The sequence below is a fragment of the Loxodonta africana genome, chromosome 21 (assembly GCF_030014295.1).
Source record: "Loxodonta africana isolate mLoxAfr1 chromosome 21, mLoxAfr1.hap2, whole genome shotgun sequence".
NCBI classification, from domain to species: Eukaryota; Metazoa; Chordata; class Mammalia; order Proboscidea; family Elephantidae; genus Loxodonta; species Loxodonta africana.
In genome coordinates this window covers 46,399,455-46,422,025 of record NC_087362.1, presented here as the reverse complement: position 1 = coordinate 46,422,025, position 22,571 = coordinate 46,399,455, and the positions used below count along the sequence as shown (strand labels likewise).

The 22,571-nt window shown below is 44.1% G+C and overlaps 1 protein-coding gene across 11 annotated transcripts in view; it reads left to right on the top strand.

Moving 5' to 3' along the window:
* The window catches only part of ZFHX3 (zinc finger homeobox 3), a 288,226-nt gene that overhangs the window by 154,830 nt on the left and 110,825 nt on the right, over window positions 1-22,571 (top strand). For all 11 annotated transcript variants that reach the window (XR_002787467.2, XM_064273833.1, XM_064273831.1 and 8 more), the window contains one exon: window positions 18,897-19,128. Coding sequence is in view for 10 of the 11 variants with exons in the window: in XM_064273833.1 (XP_064129903.1) it covers window positions 18,897-19,128 (232 nt within the window). In the remaining variant the exon portion in view is untranslated. The remainder of the gene's footprint in view (window positions 1-18,896; window positions 19,129-22,571) is intronic.

The following is a 22,571-nucleotide window of genomic DNA, read 5'->3' as shown; positions in this document are numbered from 1 at the left end:
GGTCACTGCCAGTTTGCCATCTCTGACTTAACTGTCTCCTCTGTCTATTATAAGCAGTGAAGAAGAAGGGTACTGGCCCTTTTTAGTCTCACAAGGTGGTTGGAGGTTCAGTTGAGATAATGAATGGCTGAACCAAATCTCTAAAGTGCTAGATGCATGTTAGGTAGTGTTACTGAGAAAATGTTTAAGTATTTTTCTAAATCCAGACTTGCCAACCACTCCTTGTTGGAGGTCAAGATCATTGCTAGCTTCCCTTTTTAAGACATGCTTGGGGAGTAAGACCATGTCCTGTAGGAGGAGGCACGGATGGTAGTGGCCTCATTTTTCACCACCTCATCTCTGCTCAGTGGTTATTTAAGCCTGGCTTATTTTCAGCGAATGGAGGGCACAAAAGAAGGCCACTTTCTGTTGTAAGTAATGCCATCAGTAAGCTGGCTGAAAGTTGAATCGGCTGGAGGCATTGTTAAGCTCAGATCAGTGTGTAGCCTCCGCCCTTGTTCATGTGGTGTCACTCACTGTGGTTGTATAATGAGTTGCAGAGCTGGAGCCTGAGTGCACGTGACTGGAGGACACACTCATGCAAGCTCTTACGTCTGAAAGCATGAACAAGGACGGAGGCAAATTGTTCTGGAGTCATTGCATAATTCAGAGTTAAAAAGTACTTGAATAATTGTTGACCTTCAGTTTGAAACAGCTTATTTTTGTTTGAAGTTACCAAGCCTGGCTCTTACTGGAGTTTTGAAAGTTAGAAGAAACTTATTTTGCTTAGCGAAGTGTATGTGCACATGCGCTCGTGCTGTGTGTGTGTGTGTGTGTGTGTGTGTGTGTGTCTTTCCTCCCTTCTTATTAAGAGTAGGCAAACTGTATTCCAAATGATTAGGTAAATTTTCCAGAAAGGTTTAGATCAGAGCACTGCCACAGGGTAGAATTCAGCCAGCTACCTGTTTTTATAAATAAAGTTTTATTGGAACACAGCCACACCTATTTGTTCAGAGGTTGTCTATGGCTTCTTTTACGCTATGACTGCAAAGATGAATCATTGCCACAGAGACCATATGGCCCACAAAGCCGAAAATATTTACTATCTGGCCCTTTACATCAGTCTAGATGATACAACAATGACTTGTAAGCTGCTGTATTTTTGTGAATTCTGAGGAAACCCTGGACCAAGAAATTATTCTACCCAAACCATCCTTAAAAATGCAATTGTTGTCAGCTCAGTCGGCGCTGGTTTACTTCTGTGATCTCAAGAATTTTCTTATTAGATGTTGAATGCGGTGACCCTGGTTTCATGATAAACTAAGCCTGCATCAGCTTCTTGCTAATATACTGCTGGTCATTTTATTCAGTAGACTGAATAGCTTTCAACATTTCTATGGGAAGGACACTGCTCATTAGTGGATGTGTTCAGCCTTCAGCTTAGCTCAAATCTGAAAGCTTTCTCAACCTGAAACAGTGGGTATTATTCTAAATGTTAAGTAATATAGCTCTCTACAAAGACAAAGTGCTTCCCATTCATTATTAGCTGTGCTCAATCGTCATTCTTCACGTTAACACCGTGAAGTAGGTTCTTAGTATTGCCATCCATATTTTATCACTGGAGCGGGAAAGGAAGGGTGACTTGCTGAAGGTCACATAATAACAAAGCCCACTGGCAATTTGTGTCATCTCATGACTCATGTTGGCTCTGGTGAATGCAGCTGGCACCAGTGGGACTTACACCCAGAGGCAAGCCAGTCCTTCTAACAGGTTCTTGCCCAGCAAAACCCAGTGATTTCATTAGCGAGGTAAGTGAATGGGTGATCAAGTAATTAATTTGCCTTCGTGTAGACCTAGGACCTGAAGGAAATCAAATGGTGGGGAAGACTTGCTGGTTCTTCAGGTTCCTCTTTCAGCCATTTGTTATCACCTGACAACTTTTTCCTTTTAATTTTGATTTACCATTTATGAAGCACATTCCTGTTGATTTACTCACTCAAGCCTCATGGCCCCTCAGTGGGTGGTGGCGTTATTTCACAATTTACAGCTGAGGAGCCAACTAGTGTCAGAGCCTCTCTCCTCCTCCTGGCTCCCCACTCTCCTTCCTGGGCTCTCTTTGTTTAATGGCCTGGGTCCTGGGCAGTGAGTGCTGAGTGTGAGGGTACATGGCCCCTGCCATCTGGAGCCTTACTGTCCCATTAGGGAAAATGCCACAGACATAAAGCCGACAATCAGCACTCAGGGCATTGGTGTGAAAAGATCTGATGAGAGAAAAAGACGTTAAATTCAGAAGAGAAAGAATCACTGTAGACAGAAATAGGGTGGGAGGTGAGGTGCTTGGAAAGCAGAGCAGAATTTGGATGAACTGGAATGGAAGTACACACGGGAGGGAATGGCATGGGCCAACACGTGCACGCACACACAAATTAACACCCACACACATATGTACACACAAATACTCACATACCTGCAAACATGCAAATAGGGGAGACCACTAAGGGATGGACAGTCAGCAGAGCTGGCTAGGGGCACAACGGTGGCGCAGGGGAGTAATAAGTGATCAGACCTATTGTGGAAGGCCTTTCTCAGGTACAGAGAACGATGAAAACAATACCTAGAGAAGAGTAATTAGTCTGGTGGTGTTGTGAGGGGTTACAATGTGAGGAAGCAAGAAGCAGGAACATGGATAGACAAATGGTGAATAAATGAATCTGAAGCTGAAAAACTCACTGTCACTGCCATCGACTCGATTACCGAGGCATAGCAACCGTATAGGACAGAGTAGAACTGCCCCATAGAATTTCCAAAGAGCACCTGGTGGATTTGAACTGTCAACCTTTTGGTTAGCAGCCGTAGCTCTTAACCATTATGCCACCAGGGTTTCCTGAAAAGCCAGTATAAAAATTCAGATGCCACTAGCAGCTGGAACTCGCTGCTAGTTCCTCTTGCCTTATGTTATTATAATCTGGAAAGGTCATTGAAAAATTTGCGTTTTAAGATTTAAGCCTTTAAAATTCCTACTAAAAGTTTTTTTTTAAGCCCCCATACAATATAGTAATGCTTGCAACACAGGCTACTGGATTTAAGATTCCAAAATGTCATCCACTGTCAGTTGAGGGATTGGCTGCATCTTAATACTATACCCATTTTTGTGCCCAAGTCAAGGTGCACCACTAACATAGTAGCTACCACTGTACATCCCAATAACCCAGTTGCCATCAAGATGATTCCAATTCATGGCAGCCACATGTGTATCAGAGTAGAACTGTGTTACATAGGGTTTGCAACAGCTGTTTTTTCGGAAGTAGATTGCCAGGCCTTTCTTCAAAGGCACCTCAGGTTGGACTTGAACTTCCAACCTTTCGGTTAGCAGTCAAATGGGTTAACTGTGTGCACCACCCAGGTACTCCACTAATGTGCGTAACGCATGTCACAGCTTCCCAGTGCTTCAGAGCTGATAGGACCTCAGAGATCCATCACTCTTAGTCCTACCTTGTCCCACCCTCCTTTGCGCCCCCCAAATCTCCACCATTTGTTCAAAGAAATGTTTACAGTTGCAGTTTTCTGAAGCTTGAATTTCACCAAGGAAAATCTCTTGTGGTTCTCCAGCAGGTTTTGTAAACCATCATTCTGTCCAGAACAACCTTAACTACATACATCCCCAGCGTACATTTACTGTTGCTTCCCCATCTCATGTGTAAACAAAGTTTCCTTCAATCTGGACTCGTTGATAAAAAATCTCCCCATAGTTTACCTTTTAAAACAAGTTGAAAACAAAAAAACCAACTCACTGACTGGCCTTGCAGCCACATTCCACTGAGCAACTTGAGAGGGAGACCATGATGTGGCGTCTTTAGGCCAGGTAGCTTGGAAACCCCGGGAAGGGCCCTGCTGTAAGTGGGCAGGCCAGTAAGTCAGAAGGCTGGGGAGCCCAGAGTTGGGGCATAAACTGAAATGGGAAGGAGGCAGGTCTGTGCGTTCAGTTTCTGAAACCATGTGGAAGATCACCCCTTTACACAGGTCTTAGGATTTTTGAGTAGATGAAAATGAAAGGCTTAGCCAGGCAACTGTTCCTCAGGTAATTGTAAGAATTGGGCAGTTCTAGGTAGCAGTCAGTCAGATAGGACAGAAAATTTAGGAAGAAAATAAATATGAACATTTGTGTATATAAAAGTCCTCATTCTAACTCTTCAGGCCTAGAGACAAGCTTTTCATCCTTATGTTCCAGGAACACAGGTTTGACCACCTACTTTCAGTATCTGAGCATAATCACACCACTCCACTGACTTTTCTAGACATTTTTAGTTGAGACCCAACTTTGTACTAAATTGTTTGTTTTTAATTTATAAAGATGTGATAGGTACAGCCAACTCATATTTGGATTATTCCTCTTGAAAGGCATCTGTCTTCTACCCATCTCATGTGATTTCCTAGATGTTTCTCAGTATATCCAAGTCTTGTAATTATTCATTAGTTTAACAGTAAAAGTGATCTTGTAAAAGCATAGCAGTATTAACCTATGTAAATAACATAGCTAGATATGTAGAAGAAATGGAAGGATGGAAAGACGATGACCAATTAAGTTAAAAACTAGCGAGTCCTGTCTTCTGGCTGAGGGACATTTTGACTGATGGGGCGAGAGGGGGGTGCATTTTTTAGATCCAGGCACTAAAAAAACTAAGTCATTAAGTAAAATCATTTATGGTAATTATCCTATGTCGTAAAACTTTATTTAAACAGACAGGAGGTATAAGCAAATGTACTTACTCTCTTCAGGCCCCAACCTCCCATCCTGGTCATCAGGGAATGCAGACTTCGGTGGAAGTCAGGCAAGGCATACTTGCAGAAGAATCACTGCTGGTGGGCACTAATAGGGAATCACCTGTGCTGTGGGACCCCAGAGGACACACAGTTCTAGCTCAGGTGTGATGGGGGAAGGCTTCCAGGAGGTGCCATAGGCCTGCTCTGGCAATTCTGTGGGATTTTAGTAGGAGGAGGAGGAGATGGTCAGGGAGATTTCTAAGCAGGAAAAGGCACCATGACCAGAAAGGTCAGGACTGGTGAGTAGGTGGGGTCTGCCACACGTTGAATTTTATGTGGACTGTGGAATGAGGTGGAGAGACAAATTATGATGTGGAGGAAGTGAGTTTGGACTAGAATAGATAGTGTATTAGTTCCCTGGGACTGCTGTAACAAATTATTAATCTGGTTGTCTTGAAACAGCAGAAGTTTATTCTCTCTCAGCTCTGGAGGCTCTACATCTGAAATCAAGCTCCCTCTGAAAACTGTAGGGAAGAATCCTTCCTTGCCTGTGTCTAGCTTCTCATGGCTGCTGTCAATCCTTGGTGATCCATGCCTTGTAGATATACCAGTCTCTCCCTCTGTCTTCATGTGGCCTTCTTTGCAGTGTGTATATCTCTTCTCTTCTTACGAGGGCACCAGTCATTGGATTTAGGGCCGCCCTAATCCAGTATAGCTGCATCTTAACTAATCGTATCTGCAAAGACCCTCTAATAGGTCACATTCTGAGGTTTTGGTGAACGTCAGTTTTTCAGAGACATTATTCTACCCACTAAAGGTAGGTCTTGAATGACAGTCTAAAGACTAGAAGTAAAAATGGGGCACTAAAGTCTTTTTCCTCATTTGTTCAAACTTACAACCAATAATTTTTAGGTGCCTGCCACAGATAAGGAGCTGTGCTGAGTACTGAGGATAGAAAAATCGACATGGTCCTAGCCTGTGAGATGCTGTTCACAGTGCGGTGGAAGAGCAAGGGGTGGCTTGCAACACAGTGTGATAAGTATAGTGTAGAATCTGCTGTCTGTGGATTGTGGGCCCAGAGGAGCAAACGCTTGAACCTGGGAGTCCAGGAAGGCTTTGGAGAAGGATCGGCCTCTGAGCTGAGCTTTTGCACAGTGGAGGGATCTGATCTCTTTATTTGCATATTTTTCTTTTATTCTGCTCATCCCCTCATCTAAAAAAAAAAAAAAGTTATTCTCACTTTACTTCAATCAGAATATGAGACTGTTAACTTTAGAAATTCAGTAGTGTGACCCTCTCCAAGATCTTTTCCCACTAATAAAATGGAGTTTTCACATAGGCCTCGTTCCCTTGGTTTTATTATTCCCGGAGGCCTCACATTCTAGAGCATGTGGGTGGTAGGATGACCAGAGTCAAGAGCTAGAATGGTTCCTCCTCTGGCCCAAGCACAGTGAAAATGTGGTTTTCTAAAGTGTATCTTCGGCAGTGAACTATTTCTGATTTAGGAAGAACCAGCTAGACAATTCTTTGTAACGTACAAGAAGGTTGTCCTGACTAGAAGCCAGTCTTGCCTACCCTACCCTCTAAGACAGTGGTCTTTAAACATGAGTATGCATCAGAATCACCTGGAGGGCTTGTTAAAAACCCAATTTCTGGGTCCCACCCTCAGAGTTCCTGTAGGTCTGGATAGGGCCTGAGAATTTGCATGTCTAACATTTCCAGGGGTGCTGATGCTGTTAGTCCAGCCACACTTCGAGGACCACTGCCCTAAGCTATGCAGCCACTGAAAAAAAGGAACTGCTGGGTTCTGGGTGGAACCTCGCTTCAGCATGGCCCTTTCTCAAGGACTTCCATGGTGAGCTCCTTGAAGAGAAATGGCCCTGCCCAACCCATCATAGCAGGAGTCAAAGTGAAGATATACAGTGGACTCCAAGTGATGGAAAATGCTCTTTAGGCTCCCCATGGCATCCTCCTGGTTGTTATTGTGAGAATTCAAACTCTTGCAATGGTCTGTGCAACTTTCAGAGGTGCCAGACCGTGTGAAAATGAGATCCAAGACTCTCAACTTCCCACCTTCTCGTCTGTGAAGGAGCAGCCACTCTCAATTCTCAGCTACTTGAATGTCAGCAGCAAGGAGTAGCAGTTTTGTCTTTGTCAGTCCTCATTCACAGCCCCACCAAGTATGGCTGCTGGACTTCAAGTTCAGCCTTGTCCTCATTTTCTTGTGCCGGTTGGTGCTGAGACCCTTTTGTGAGAGGCCTGCCTTATGATCTGGAAATGGTATTGAGGAAACAAAGGTGCTAATGTTCAACAGCAGCCCCGAGGGACACTAGCAGATACCAGATATCCTCCAGCCCAACCACATTCTCAGTCTTTGAGATTACGCCCATTGGAATGATTAATTGATGCCCTCCACTCTGCTGGACAATTAAGAAAAGCAAGAGAAGTCTTCAGTTAGACCTAATTTGGCACCATATTGTTTTCTGTTAATCTATTTTGTTTTCTGTCCGTCTGTCCCAAGGGATGGGTGCCTCGCTACTTGCTGAAGCATGCATAACTAATGTCCTCATTAAGGGCTGATCTGTTTATCAGGGCCATGCGAGGAAGCCAGCCTGCCAAACCTAGGCGCAAGCTGGGGGCTGTTACCTCCCTCTGGGCCTTAGCCCCACCTCATTAAGCCAGTCCGGGCTATTGATTGGGGGCCTGTGTTTGGAAGAGTCTTACTTACTCCATGCATTATCTTGACAGATTGATCAGACCTGATTGAGAACCTCTTAAAGGAACGAACAGCTGTAATGGGAAAGTTGGACTCTGTCATCCGTTAGGATGATTCTGGGAGCAAGAAGAACAAGGCTGACATCTTGGAGCAATTGTATTTACAATTAACATGGCTGAAAACGATTGCCTCTATTGATCCCCCCTTCCTGCAATTACAGCCCCATTGTTTACATTCCAGCACTTCAGTTATAAAAAGGAAATTCAATAATTATTGCATTATTTAAAGTTAAAGTGCCACAGAGTTTGCTGGCTACGCTTGCTGGTTGATTTAACGTTCAGTAAAATCCATGCTGAGTTCTCCATCTTGAGGCCGAACAATATCGGCTTTTAATGAGACTTAAAAAGGGGGGTAAGGAAAGCAAAATCCAGTCCACAGGGTGTTTGTCTGGGTTATTTATGTGCAGGACCTGAAAGCAGAGCAGAGAAACTAGCTGAGTCATCGTTCACAAAACTATCTCCTCTCTCCCACCACATGGCAGTCCTATCTGCAGGTCCCGTCTCCTGTGTCCTGACTCAGGCTCAGCTCTACTTCCTTCAGGGAACATCTTTCTCTTCAGTCTCTGTTGGTTCCCTGTCGCTCTCCCACAAGTAGAACTGTCTCTTTCAACCTTAACAAATTGGTGCAATTTAAGGAGAAAGGGCAAAAGGTCTGCCATAGCCAGAATGATGGACGCTGACGGCGTTACTTTAGAAGGAATTTTTCTCTCCTGCCCTATGACATTCCCATTTTCTCTTTCAAGGAAAAAAGTAAAATAAAACACAAATTCAGCCTCTCTTACCAGGAAGAAGTCAGCCCTGTGGATGCCCGGTATCCTCTGTCCAGGTCACAGGGGTTGCCTTCTCTCCTGGTGAAGAGGATGAGGGTATTGGTCAGCACATCGTGGGAGCTCAAGAGGAGCCTCTGGCTTTGAGTGCCTCATTCATGCTCTCAGCAGCAGCCAGAAAGTTGAAGGGTGTGGAAGGAATTTTAATGACCATTTTATTTTTCTCATATTTGGTTGAAATTATTCCATGGGCTTTGTTCCAGCAAGACATCTGGACAGGTGTGCTCAGCAGGGTGCAGGGCTGGGGAGGAAAAAGCGATGCCTCATGCTTCGCCATCAAGAGTCATGCTCTCAGCTACAACCCCAGGAAATTTCATAGTGCAGGTGTGAAAAGGTAGAGGAAGACGAATAGCGCCAATTCTGACTTTTATGAAGTATCTGGAGCAGGTCAGTAGCAGGCAGCTGCTTCTGCGTGACTTTTTCATTAAAGAGGTGAACTCTTGTGTGCAGGCATTGCATGATTTATCTAGTGCCATTTGCTAGAATCTGAAATACTCTATGGGCGGGCGAAGGCTGGTACAGAGATTTTAGGCCTTGAAAGTTTTCCTCTTATAGCGGGACATCTCCATGTATCCTGACTTCAATCTCTTCTTCTTGGCAGCTGCTATTGGGGCTAGAGCAGTGATTCTTAAAGTGTAGTACCAGAGTAGCAGCAGCAGCGTTTCCTGGAAGACTGTTAAAAATGCAAATTCTTGGGCCCTTCCCCAGACCTGTTGAATGAGAAACCACTGGGGTGGCCCAGCCATCTGTGTCTTAACAAGCCCTCCAGGTGCTTCAGATACATGGTCAAGTTAGAGAACCAGTGAGCTAGAACACCACCTGCCTCATTACCACCGAGCCCCTGGTGTTGTACCTGCCAGTGAGAAGGGAGGAGGCAAGATCTGAGCCCTAGGTAGAAAAGTGATGATAGTGCCAAGTATTTGGATAACCCTTCTTGTGTTGTGAAGGCTTTTCACATTTATTTTCTCATGTGCTTCTTAAATCACCCCTAGGAAGGCAGGGCAAGTATAAAGATCACTATTGCACAGATGAGTTCATGCGCCTGTTAGGACAACCTGGCGAGTGTTTTCTTCTGCTGTGTTGGCTCATGGTTTGGAGACACAAATAAGCAAATTCTTCAGAGTGAATTTGGGGAGCCAGGGAGGCATCCACCAGCCATTTCAGCTGAGTTCTCTTTCTTGTCTTGCGTCCCATCTGAGATGTTGGCAGACATAGTAGAGAACATGGTCCTTGATTTTCGTTATGTTGGTGCCCAGGTGAGCAAAGAGATCCAGTTAACAGATAGTTATTAGGCAAGAACATGGGCTGGGGGTTCGGATCCTGGCTCTGCGAACACTGGCAGTGTGACTGAACGAATTACTTTCTGTCCATTGGAGTTTCTTTACTGTCAAGTGGAGATTCCTCTTTGGTGCCTGGGGGGATGGTTATAAGAAGAGAAATGTCAAATATGTCATTTTAGTAGATGTTCGTGTCCATCCTTAATCCCAAAGTTTAATTAATTTGAAAAATGATGATAGTAATAATAATAGCCTTATTTATTATAGAGACTAACTGTGTACTGGGCACCGTATATGAATTACCCCACTGAGTCCTCCCAGCAGTACTATATGAGGAGGTTTTGTTAATTGTCCCCAGTTTGCAGATGAGGAAGCTGAGGCCCACCAGTACATAACTTGCCCAGAAAAGTGCAGTGAGAGAGAGCCAGAGTGAGGGTTTTCCACCAGGCCATCTTATTCTGGAGTGTGCCTTAACCGCTGTTATTGGTAACAATTTGACATAAAGTTTAGTGAGGGCAAGCTAGAGTAATACGTATACAGTGGTCTTAAAAAAAAGTTTTTAAGAAACTGTGGTAAAACACAACCAAACATTTGCTATGTCAACCATTTTTATGTGTACAATTCAGTGACATTAATTACGTTCACCACGTTGTGCGACCATCACCACATGTGATGTTTTCATTAGAATTACAGCCTTAATTTCATGGCTTGACAAGTGCAGGAGAATTGGAGGAGGGAGACAATGGGAGAGAGGAGTGTTGGCTGCAGGGGTATGTGGGCTGATGGCTGATGACCATTCTTCTGTTAGAAGGATACAGTCTCTCTGTGGTTAAGATAGACAATAAGATAGAAATAAAAACCTAGAGAAGTGGATCGTGAATTTTGTAAGGTTTGGGAACCCTTTCCCAAACTTTATAACAGATTGACCTCATTTTAATCTTGTTGGGCTACCTTAATTGGACTACCTTATTTTAAATGCCAAGTCAGTGAAACGGAAGGCATTTGCCAAAGCCTTTCCGTTTCTCCTTATTACAAACACCATCTCAATGTGCATGTGTTCCCTGGGCTTAGATGCTTTCTGGGCCAAGGTGCTTTTTTGCAGCAAGAAGAGATTGACCATTGCTCAAGTCATATGGACAGATGACCCAAAGTCACTGTCACAAAATGATATACAAATAGAATCACATATGGCATTTTTAATTTAGGTAGCACTCCTGAACTCTTGGTGAAGTAATTACCATTCAAAGAGGTCAAGACAGATTGACAACATGCTTTTTTCCTTGGAAGGTCTATCATTTGAATGAGTCTTGGGGCCATAGACAAAGGGAAGAACACAATACATGTCTCCCTAAATACCTTCCTCCCTCTCCCACACTCTGAGCATCGCTCTGTTGGAGAGGAAAGGTTAAATCTTAAGGGGGAAGAGTATGTGGTGAATCCCAAAATATTTAGGCAGAACAATTAAAAGCTAGAGACATCAAAAGGAGGAAGCAACTAAGAAAGCAGTTGGTGTGGAATGGGAACCAAAAAAAATCAAATCTGTTGCCGTCAAGTCGATTCCGACTCATAAGGACCCTATAGGACAGAGTAGAACTGCCCCATAGGGTTTCCAGGGAGTGGCTGGTGGATTCAAACTGCCAACCATTTGGTGAGCAGCCAAGCTCTTAACCATTGTGCCATCAGGGCTCCACAGGCACATTGATACTTGACCTGCTGCTGCATCCTGAAGGAAGGGCAAAGTGTGGCTCAGCAGAATGGAATTAGCTAGGTATTCCAAGGTGGAAAATGGCCTGAGCTCAAATACTGAGAATGAAGGATCATGACTTTTCCAGTCTGGCCTAGAAACCAGAAAATAGGTCAGAGCGACCCAAATGGATTGATCTAAGGGAACATTTTTACTTCCTTTCACTTGTTCCTGTAAATCATGGTTGAGCTTATATCTTATGGTGTCTGCAGGGTTCCTACAATGAAATAGGACTAAATTAGCATGTGTAAGGACAAGGGCATGAGTGGATGAAAAACCAACATTAAATAGAAAAAAGAAAAAAATATATATATATCGAGGTTGACCTTCTGGGAACATTCCTAAAATGTGACATTAAATTTAGAACTGTAACACAACCTCAGTGATTAAAAAATTAACTGCCCTCACCCCCAGTTGCATTAGACCTGATACAATTTCATTTTTAGGCACTCAAGGTGAATACCCGGGTCTGGGCAGTTTTTTGTTCAAGAACATTCCATTGGTCAGTGCAGCAATGACTGTAGAATCAGAGTCAAGTCCTAGGTTCAAGTCCTGTTTCTGCCACACCCTTTGTGACCTTAGGGGAGTCACATAACCTCTCCGAGCTTTGGGTTCCTCTAAGAACATGAGCCAAATGTTCCCTGCCTCATTGGGCTGTAATGAGGAAATGAACGTTTGTGTAGGTGCTTTGTCCGTGGCAAAGTGCTGTGTGTGTACACGATGGTTAATGCAACCCACTTGTGGCTCCCTTATTTCATCTTACAATGTTGGGAATTAGAACTGAATTTGAAAGTGTAATATGGAACCCTGGCTTCTCATCCTCTTCCCATTCCTTCTCACAGGGATTGTTAGTAGATTTCTATAGTCTCGTCCCCAAAGGAGAAGCCGAAGAGCCTTGGTGCACTGTGAATGGCAGTTTTTCCCTCCAGAAGGATGATGCAGCAGTCACTTCTTCCATCCTAAGACATGCAGTTTTATGGACTGCAGGAGAGTTAGGCGCCTGCCTGCCTCTGCCTTAGTGTGTCTTGTGGGGCAGGGGCCTTTTTCCAGAACATCCTGCCATGAGGTTTCTTCTCTGTTCGTTAGGAGGTATCTGGTTATCCCCCAAAACCAGTCGCTGATTCATGGCATCCCCATGTGTGTCATAGTAGAACAGTGTTCCATAGGGATTTCCATGGCTGATTTTTGGAAGCAGATTGTCAGGCCTTTCTTTCGAGATGCCTTTGGGTGGACTTGAACCACCAACCTTCAGGTGTAGCTGATTTGCTTGGAGGAATGCCTGGCAGCTGCGTCACCCCAGCAGAGAGCCTTAAGTTTTCATATGCCCTTGGGATAGAGTTGGGTTGTGTGTGTTGCAAAGTGTGCCAGGAGGGGGTGTGTGTGTGTTTATAATAACAGGTGTTATTCCCCGAGAAAGCTTCGTTTCTGACTCGTTTGTGTGTGTGTTTATCAGAATGTACTTTGTTCATTTCAGCTTGAAAGGGGAAGCTTTGACAAAACCTGATCAATATTTTGCATGCCATGCATGAAGACCCAGACGTTAGAAGTTTCCTATTGTTGGGGAGAAGGAGGGAGTTGGGGTCCCTCCAGATTTATAGAAATCAATGTTCTCTGACAGAAGTTGGTTAGTTTTCCTGGGAAAGAAGTAGCAGGAACACTTTTTTTTTTTTTTTTTTTTTTACGATGAGTTGTTTTCTAACGAGAGCACTCTTTTTTGTCCCTTTGACTTTCAGTATTTGGCCATGGTGAGTGAGAACAACATATTAATGGGATTGGATCTCACAAAGTAACACAGCCTGGCTTCTTTTTGTTCATGTTTAATTATTAATTTGCTTTTTGCAGTCAAATTCATGTGCTGGACTCATTACTGAAGGTACCTCTTAATGCAGTAAGGGCTTCTCCCTGAACCTGACCCAGGAGGAAGGTCAGATAGATGTGGAATGTTAGACATGTCCATGCTAGGATCACAGATGTGTGATTTTCTAGCTAAACCAAGGTGGGGATGAGCATTTTAAAATAGAAGTAGCTGTACCAAGAGTGTAACAGTGAAGTGCTACGGCTGCTAACCAACAGGTCAGCAGTTCGAATCCACCAGGCACTCCTTGGAAACTCTATGGGGCAGTTCTGCTGTGTCTTGTAGGGTCGTTATGAGTCGTAATTGACTTGATGGCGGTGGGTTTTTTGGTCTGGTACCAAGAGCAGAAGAGGTGCAGGAAAAGATCTCTTTGACTAATAGCAGTAGAGGCAGCCATACCAGCCTTACTTCCAGTACAGGGCACTGGCCACCTGCTGTGTGCCCCTCAAATTGCAAATTGCTCACAATAAGGACAGTCTGTTACCTGCTGCCCAGTGGTAGTTTGTGGACATTGGAGCTTGTTGGGCTATTATGCTGCTTCCAGTTATAAGTCAAGCTGGGTGCTTATTTCCTTCTTAAAAGTCATTATGCTTTTTTGGGTTTTCAGGATGTAAATCATATTGCCAAGTGTAGATACTTCTTTTAGTGAAAACTAATAACACAGTTGCAGTTCATCTAAGCCAGTCTTTTCAGGTACTTTTTAAGCAAGCCAGTGAGATTAGAGGTAATAGAAAAAACTTGATGCAGATTCAAGGTTGTTATAGGGAGAGGCTGGCCTGTTGAGTGAGTTTAGGTGGACCTCAGTTGCTGCTCTTCTTTATCTAGATTGATCTTCCTTTCTTGATTTATTGTTTGGTAGTCCTTTCCCGTTAGTATTTTGTGGTGGTAGTGGTTGTTAGGAAACCCTGGTGCTGCAGTGGTTAAGTGCCACAGCTGCTAACCAAAGGGTCAGCAATTCGAATCCGCCAGGCGCTCCTTGAAAACTCTATGGGGCAGTTCTACTCTGTCCTATACGGTCGCTATGAGTCAGAATTGACTCGATGGCACTGGGTTTGGTTTTTTTTTTTTGGTAGTGGTTGTTAGCTACCATTGAATTGGCTCCCGACTCATGGTGACCCCATGCACAGTAGCACAAAATGTTGCCTGGTCCTGTGCTATACCCACGATTGTTGCAGATTGGTCTGTTGTGATCCATAGGGTTTCCAATTGGCTGATTTTCCGAAGTAGATCCCTAGACCTCTCTTTCCTAACCCGCTTTAGCCTGGGAGCTCTGCTGAAACCCCTTCTGCATCATAGAAGCACACAAACCTCTGCTGACAGACAGATGGTTTTTGTGCGTGAGGTGAATTTGCCGGGAACCAAACCTTTGTCTCCTGCATGGCAGGCGAGAGTTCCACCACTGAACTGCCAACGCCCCCAGTTTGTGGGCGCGTACTGATTTTTCTTGCCCGAGGCAGCTCCCTTTAATTTTCAGTCATTCAGGCCATGTATTCTCATAAAGGTGTTCAAGCCAAAGGGATGCCTCCCTCATATCCCCTTGGTATGTCCTCTGAGTCACTGCCATGGCTGCCTTAATCGCTTGCAGGTTAAGCCCCTAGCATAGGACATATTCTGTGTATGTGTTTGACCTAGTGTCTCATGTGCCACAGACGCTTAGAATTGAACCGAAAGAAAACCCTGCCAAACGTGTAGCCAGTTCTGTTTGAGTCCATGCGCAGACTGCCTCACTGTGCACACTAGCAACAGTTGTTTAAACTCCGCTTTTTTTTTTTTTATGACCCGACAGAGGCGAGCAGTTGTGAATCTTTAACACAGAAGAAACAGAAATGGAAAAAGTAAGCCAAGCCTGGGTCCCCATACTCGGGGACGGGAGAGCTCTATAATCGAGGCGGAGAGGGTTGGGGAATTCAGGATTTGTGTGGGAGAAAAATTTCCTGCCTGGCGAGGAGAGCCAGAACTCTGAAAGGAGGCAGCCCCTTTATTGACTGTACCACTGGGATTTGTGCCTTGGTGGATTCTTCATATATTACAGTGAATTTAATTAAATACATTGTGATCCCAATTGAGGGTATTCTAATTAGCTGGGTCAGGAACAAATTATTCTCCCTCCTTCTCCAAATGAAAACATCTTCTGCTTGTTTCTGTGTGAAAAGCATGTCCTTGGCTGAATGACTTGCCCTGTGGAATCCTCATCTGCCCCTTTAGCCCCACCCCTCCTGCAGCTTTTTATTAAGCAGGTTCCAAGGGTAGAATTTAGGGAGGGCCTCTTGGGGGTTATGGCCAGCGGGGTCATGGGGTTGACAGTTATGTAGCAGAAAGACTGGGAAATAACCAGATGACATGGAGGTCCCAGAGGTCAGGAAAACCACCCCTACTGCCAGCTTCGGGTCCTTGTTGGCCCCAGGTCGGACAGCCTGGGAAGTAACAAGTGAGAACATAGATAATTTAATAAGAACACGATTTGTCACATGCAGGAAGATATCAGAAGACCCAGATTGTGAGCGGAAGTTTGGGGTAGGACGTAATCTTTATGAGCTAGGTATCCCTTAGAAACTGAGAAACAGCCTATACTGAGTTTTTTTTTTTTTTAGTGCCTTAGAAAATGAACTTGGAGGTCAAAACAAACTTGAAATTTTGAATTAAGCTTTGGCGCAAGCCTGTAAGAGTCCTAAATGTTCCCTATACCAACATCAGTGGAAGAGGCTGATGTTTTCTTTGTCCCTTTCTCTCTCATTTTCTTTTATTCGTTTCCCCACAATTTATACCCATTTCCTTTCCAAAATACCTCTCATGGCAGACACAAGAATTTGTGGTAGTACAGGAGATAGTAGTTGACGAATCTGATGAGCTCGAGTGTAGAGTGGTTTTGGAACATCTTGACCATATCAAATTTTTTTTTTTTTTTTTAAAGCAGGGCTTCCCAGTATGATGTTTATTTCAAATCAGAATTTATAGGGTCCTATCACCCAAGGATTTGAGGACACAAGGCATTTGACATCTCAACTCCGTCCAACTCTTTTTGGCTGTGTTATCCCTCTCTTCTGGCCAGCTTGGAAATTGGAAACCCCAGCCATTTGGAATAGAAACCTCACATTCATGTTAAAGTTGTATGTTTAAGATTCAGTGCCTTATTGCAAGGAAACCCTGTTTCTTGGGGAGGTGATGGGGGTTTGAGGTTAAGGCCTGAAGGGTTCTCACTCTGATTTCATGGTTTATGATGCCACCAGTATCCCTTCATAGAAGTTATTGCTTCAGATTCCATAGTTATTCTCCCTGTTATTTTTTATTGAGTCCGTTTTAGTTGAGGCTTTCTTAAATGTAATTCTTTTGGTCTTAGTGATCTAAGACAGAAGTTTCTGGCTCTTGTACAGGTCTCCTGCTCCTCAGACCAGGCTAAACTCTTGCTCCCAGGAATATCCTGGTAGAGTTTTTGGGTTTTGGAGGGCCTTGTGCACAGTCAGGGAGAATGAACTTTGGCAAAGCCCATCTTTTTCCTTTACGTCCACTCTGTCAGACCCTTCTTTTCCGCAGGGACGCAGCCTCCAGAAAGCATTGTTTTGGCATGTCCCCTCCTCCTGAAATCGTCTGCAAGGAGGTTTATCTTGGAGGAGACAAATTAAAGATAAACCATTTTTTTTAAGTCAGATCAAATTTATTTCAAGAAAAGTAGCTTTTTATTAGTTGCAGTAATTTCTTTAACACTTACCATTGAGTTTGCTAGTTCTTCAAACTCCCTCTGGTTGTGAAATTGTTCTGGGACAGCTGTTACTTGCGAGGATTTTATTTTGTTCTAAGGTTCTGCATGTTGAGTGTGTTTAATAATCCATTTTGGGGGAAAAAGGAGATTTTCCTCCGTAGGGTGCACATGAAGCCCTTAGCATTCTCACCTGCAAGATGACTCCAGAGCAGACTTTCTCTGTGAGTTTATATCATTGAGGGTCTCTCTCTTCCTTCAATGATTCTTCTACAGCACTTGGTAGGTACGTTCATGTTTCTTCTTCAAAGAAGGTGCGAACATGCTTCTGGATTTTTCACACCTTTTCAGTGAATGTGGGATGTGCGTGTGTGAACACATGAGCCTCAGAACAGTGTCATCAGATAGAAGCACTTATGGGATAACTCTTTTACTTCTGACGTTCCACAGAGTGTAGGGCATTCTAACTGGTCTACCCACCCAGTGTCTTGCATTATATGCTTGACAAGAAAGATATCCAAGCAGGATCAGAAATGGTTATCAAAGCATGGACACCAAACAGAACCATGTGGGTCAGGGATAAGGCAAGTGTCACAAAGCAGTTCCCAAGCATAATGCAGCTCAGGCCACTAGAGGTGAGGGTGGGTGACGAGGGGGACGAGGGAAGGACAGATAAAGACATGAGCACATAAAACATTAAATTATATGACTTTCCTTTTCCAAAAGGCTGTTGGGTAGTGTGGTAGGTTCTAATTCTCTCTTTCCCACTAATAGCCTGGTGACCTTGGGTCAGTCACTGAAGTTTTTTGGGCTAGTTTCCCCTGTTTCATATGCACCCAACAGAAAAATTCCCTCTTCTCCCAAAATGGGTCATTTGAAATGAAGGAGATGGCCTTTCTATAGCTGGAGCACGTCAGTTCCCTTACTGTTAGTAAAGTTGTGTGTATATGCACAAAAAGGAGTCCATAGCTTTCACCATATTCTCAAAAAGGCCCAAAACATTTATCAGTGTTGCTCTTGGATAATCTTTAAGTCTTCTTTTTCTAGTCTGGGAGCTGCTGACTTTTTCCATGACTGCTGCTCATCTTGCATTCCTAACTTTGATCCTACGAGGTCCTGCTTCTGGTTGGTTCTTGGGCTTCCGTGTTCTGGAATCTGAGTACTGTGTCTACACAAACACTACAGAGAGTGTACTTTTGACCATCTGATGCACTATGCCAAATGACCTTGAGTTACTGACAGGGAACTGGTCTGAAGCAATTTATTTTTCTGTTATTTTTTAACCCAGGGAAAACTCTAATTTGGGGTTCTCCTGATAGACAGTAGTTTTCTAAATTTAAAAATTAAAACATAAATCTTGAGTTGTCTTTCTTGTGAAAAAGTCAGACAGCAACTTTGGCTCTGTGTTACTGACATAGGGTGCTGTACAGGTAGGGTGACCATGTAGTTTATCATCTAAAATGGGTTGGCAAACTTTTTAGGCTTTGCAGATCATATAGTCTCTGTCATGACTATTTAGCTCAGGTGTTGTATGTAGCGTGAAAGCAGCTATAGATAATATGTAAATGAATACACATGGCTGTATCCCAGTAAAACTTTATTTAAAAAAGCAGACAGTTAATCAGATGTGGCCCTTAGGCTGTAGTTTTCTGACCCCAATCTAAATGAAACAGGACACTTTGGAGAGTGAAAGGTGGGACCTTTAATAATTTTGCCAGTTGACCCAGCAGTATTATCATCACTCTGAAAAACCCACCTGGCAGGGGATGCTTGGGGGAGACAGGAATGTGCATCCGTGTGGTGCTTGTCTTCAAAGAATGGATGCATTGGGAAAAACAACCCCTTTATGAAGCCTTATAATCAACAGCTATCTCCTTTGACTTTGGAGATGTGGCTGCGACCATGGTGGCGTGGGCTTCGTGGTGGTGGCGGCGGGCTTCGAGCGGCTCACCCAAGGTGTGTCCCTGTCCTTCGTCCCTCACAGCATCTGCAGCAGCACGAGAGTGGTGTCGAGGGAGAGAGCTGTTACTACCACTGTGTCCTGTGCAACTACTCCACCAAGGCCAAGCTCAACCTCATCCAGCACGTGCGGTCCATGAAGCACCAGCGCAGCGAGAGCTTGCGCAAGCTGCAGCGGCTGCAGAAGGGTCTTCCCGAGGAGGACGAGGACCTGGGGCAGATCTTCACCATCCGCAGGTGCCCCTCCACCGATCCAGGTGAGTGGCTTGTTGGGCTCGGAGACCAGGGCATCTGGGTGTTCACCTCCAGGAGGCCTCCTGAGGGCTTTGGCTTGAGAAAGACATTGATGTCACACTGGTCCTTGTGTCCATTCTGTACTTCAGGTGACCCTTGTGTTCTGGTGGATTGTTTTTTAGTTTGTTTTTAAGGAATTTAGCACAGCTTTTATTCAGAATACTGGGTGTATGCTCAGCCTTAAGGAAGTCTCAAGCCACTAGCCTCATGAGCAAGCCAACAGATGTTTTTCTCCCCATCCTGAAATTCCTCTCGTATATATTCAAGATTCAATATATTGGTTCAAATGCACCTAAAGCAAATGTTAAATTATATCTGGCACAGCATTAAGAGTAGGCAGTTTGTGGCCTTAAAGTCTTGTTGGTAAAAATGAACTTGAGACAGGATCAAAACAAAAAGAGTTTATTTTTTTTAAATTGTATTTAAGAATGACCCCAGTTGTTCATGGGTCAGTGGTGCCTCCCAAGGAGAGTAGAGTCCATCGGTGCAAACTTGCCCAGCATCCATCCCCCATCTGCCATCTTGTTCATAGTCACCCTTTTTCTGCACCTCCTTTTTTCCTCTTTGTGAGTCCTATCCCCATTGGGACCCCACTTGGTAGACTCACACTCTTTCTTCTATTTTTTCTGTCTTCAGACCCTTTCTCTTCACTTGTAGGCACCAGTTTCTTGCCTCTTTCAAAGCAATAAAAACAAAAGAGTCACTTAATCCTCTGTCTCCCCACCTCCATAAAATCTTCTTTTCCTCTCAAAATTCTTGACAGAATAATCTATATGGCTCATTTCTAGTCCGCCCCTCTTCCACCACGGCCTGTTTGCTCCCATCAGCAAACCACCCTTGTCAAGTTCACTTTGACCTTGTTTTTGCCCAAGGTAGTGGCTACTTGCCATCTTTATTCTTTTCTAACTTTCTGCAGCATTTGAAATTGTGTTGCCCGTTCTGTTCTTGAAGTGTCTTTCCTTGGCTTCCAAGGCATCTTTCTCTGTTTTCCTACTTGCCTTGACCATTGTCTGCGTCCATCCCTGGTGCTTTGTCCTCAGCCTGCCCCACTGGCCAGTGTCACCCAGGCTTGAGTCCCTGGCCCTAGGCTCCCAGCCTCTTAAAGTTTTATCTCTGGGTGTTGTCAGATGTCATTGAAACAGCTTCTTGGACTTCTTGGTTGATGCCATCTCAGTTACTGAACTCATCGACACTGAATTCTCTATCCTACCCACCAAACTTACCTTTCCTTCTGACTGCCTGTCTTGTTTAATGGCCTGACCCCGCCAGACACTTGGCCCTTCCTCGTCCCTCCGTCTCTTGCAGCACCCTCTCAGCTATTGAGCTCTTGTGGCCATGTGGGGTTTTTAATCTTAATGTTATCAAATCATACACTTTTATAGTTTTCAAAGGCAAAAAGTTACATAAACCTTATTACAAAAAATGGCATACCCCTGCCCCATCCCATCCACAGGGGAATGGCTTTCGACTTTTAGTTGCTTCTTTGGATACTTAATTTCCACATTTCTTAATATGCCTCTGCTTTTTTTTATTTAAAAAAGGCTTAGGCGTTATCTATTGGTTTTCTGCTCTGGAAGATGAGAATTTCACTCTTGTGCCATTGTACAAACCCACCTACTGGCACTTAACACACCCCACCCCTCCACACACTCATGCACACTCAGCTGTCACACACCACCCACAAACTCAGACATTGCATCCTGCTCACACCCCATAGCCGGCACACACACACCTCACCCACATCCCATACACACATGCACACACTCATAAATATGCATACACCATACCCACACCCCACCCATAAATACAGACTCTACCCATAAACTTACCAGACACCACATCCGCATGCCCCTATACACTTCACACATGTATGCCGCACACACAAACCCACAGACGCTACACCTGCACGCACCTAATACCTAATGCATGTACACACACTCACCCCATTTACCCCACTCACACTCCTCCACTCATAGTCCTCCATTCTCCCCAGCCCCACTACACACTGAATCTTTCCCTCCCTCCATTTTCCATTATGGTTAAATAATAATTTGGGGTTATATTAATATTCAGTGTTTTCATTATTATAACTTTATAAATATATATAATATAAATATTAGTCACAGCTGAGCCATGTAGACTTTCATAATTTCATTTACCTTCTTGTACAACTTTTTGTTTTCCCTGGTTTTCTTGGTACCTATGATTAATTCATGGCTAGGCCTTTGCCCAGCGTAGACGTTTTTTTCTCTGAGTGGTCCGATGTGTCAGGTTTTCTGTCCACTTCATTTCCTCCTAGATGAGTCCTCCCTGAGCCCCCTGGGTCCCCTTTGTCCACCTGCTTCAGTTCTGATTACTGAAGTGTTCCTTATTTCTCTTCTCCATAGAAATGGAAATGGAATTTCTCTCTCAAGCTAGACTTTCTTTCCAGTGTTAGCTTTTGCCTAAATGACAGGACTTACCAAGATTTAAGAATGCTTTCCCCTGTTAGAGTAGTCAAGGGTGTCCCTTTCTCTCATAGTGGGAGGGCATGTCCTCCTGAGAGTCAGTACGAATGGTTAGGAAAGTTGGTTGAGTCACCAGGACAATATTCGTCACCTCCAGGTTACTGCAGGATTATTCCTCCCCATGTGTTTTTCAAACGCCTCTTCCAGTTTAATTGTAAATGCCTTCATCTGTGGGGCTCCTGCTTCCTCTCTGACCCTGTCCCTCTGTGTGTATGCTCTCAGGAGCAAGGGGTGGGCTGGGCCCTCATGGACTTGCTTCTGTGCCCAAGGACAGAGACCACTGTGGCCTCTGGCTGTGAGAGGACTCTGTTCCCTCCCTGGTGTTTGGCCTCTGTTTGATCCTGCCACTCCCGGTTACTTCGCTGTTGGGTCATTTCCTTCTACCCCTTATACCTGGGCCTATTTATTTCAGGGCAGCTTTTCTTTTTTTTTCTTTCAGCTCTACATACGTCATTGTTTTAATCTTCTGTTAAAAGCCGGCCCCTTTAGCCCCTCAATTCTTTCTTTCACTCTGCTCAGAATTCCCTTTTTATTAATGAGGTGCCCCAAACTAAATAGTGTACAGCTGCCATTTCACCCGGGGTCTATGGACTGGAACAAACAGTTCCCTGTTTTATAATGTAATACTCCTATTTATGCAGTCCGCTCTGGAATTGCTTTGTTACACCATTGCCTTCTGGGTTCCTCTCATTTAATGCGTATTAGAATTTTTTTTCCCCCTGAAGTATATGAGCAACTTTAGTCGCGATAATAGACTTCTTTTCCGTATTTTGAAATCCTTTTGTATTGTCTTTGGCTTGGAGTCGTGTTGCATTTCTGCACACCCCCACCCTTCCTTCCATCCACCTTCCCTACTCCAGTTAAGTTTGTTGTTTGCTGATGATAAAAGGTTCACACTG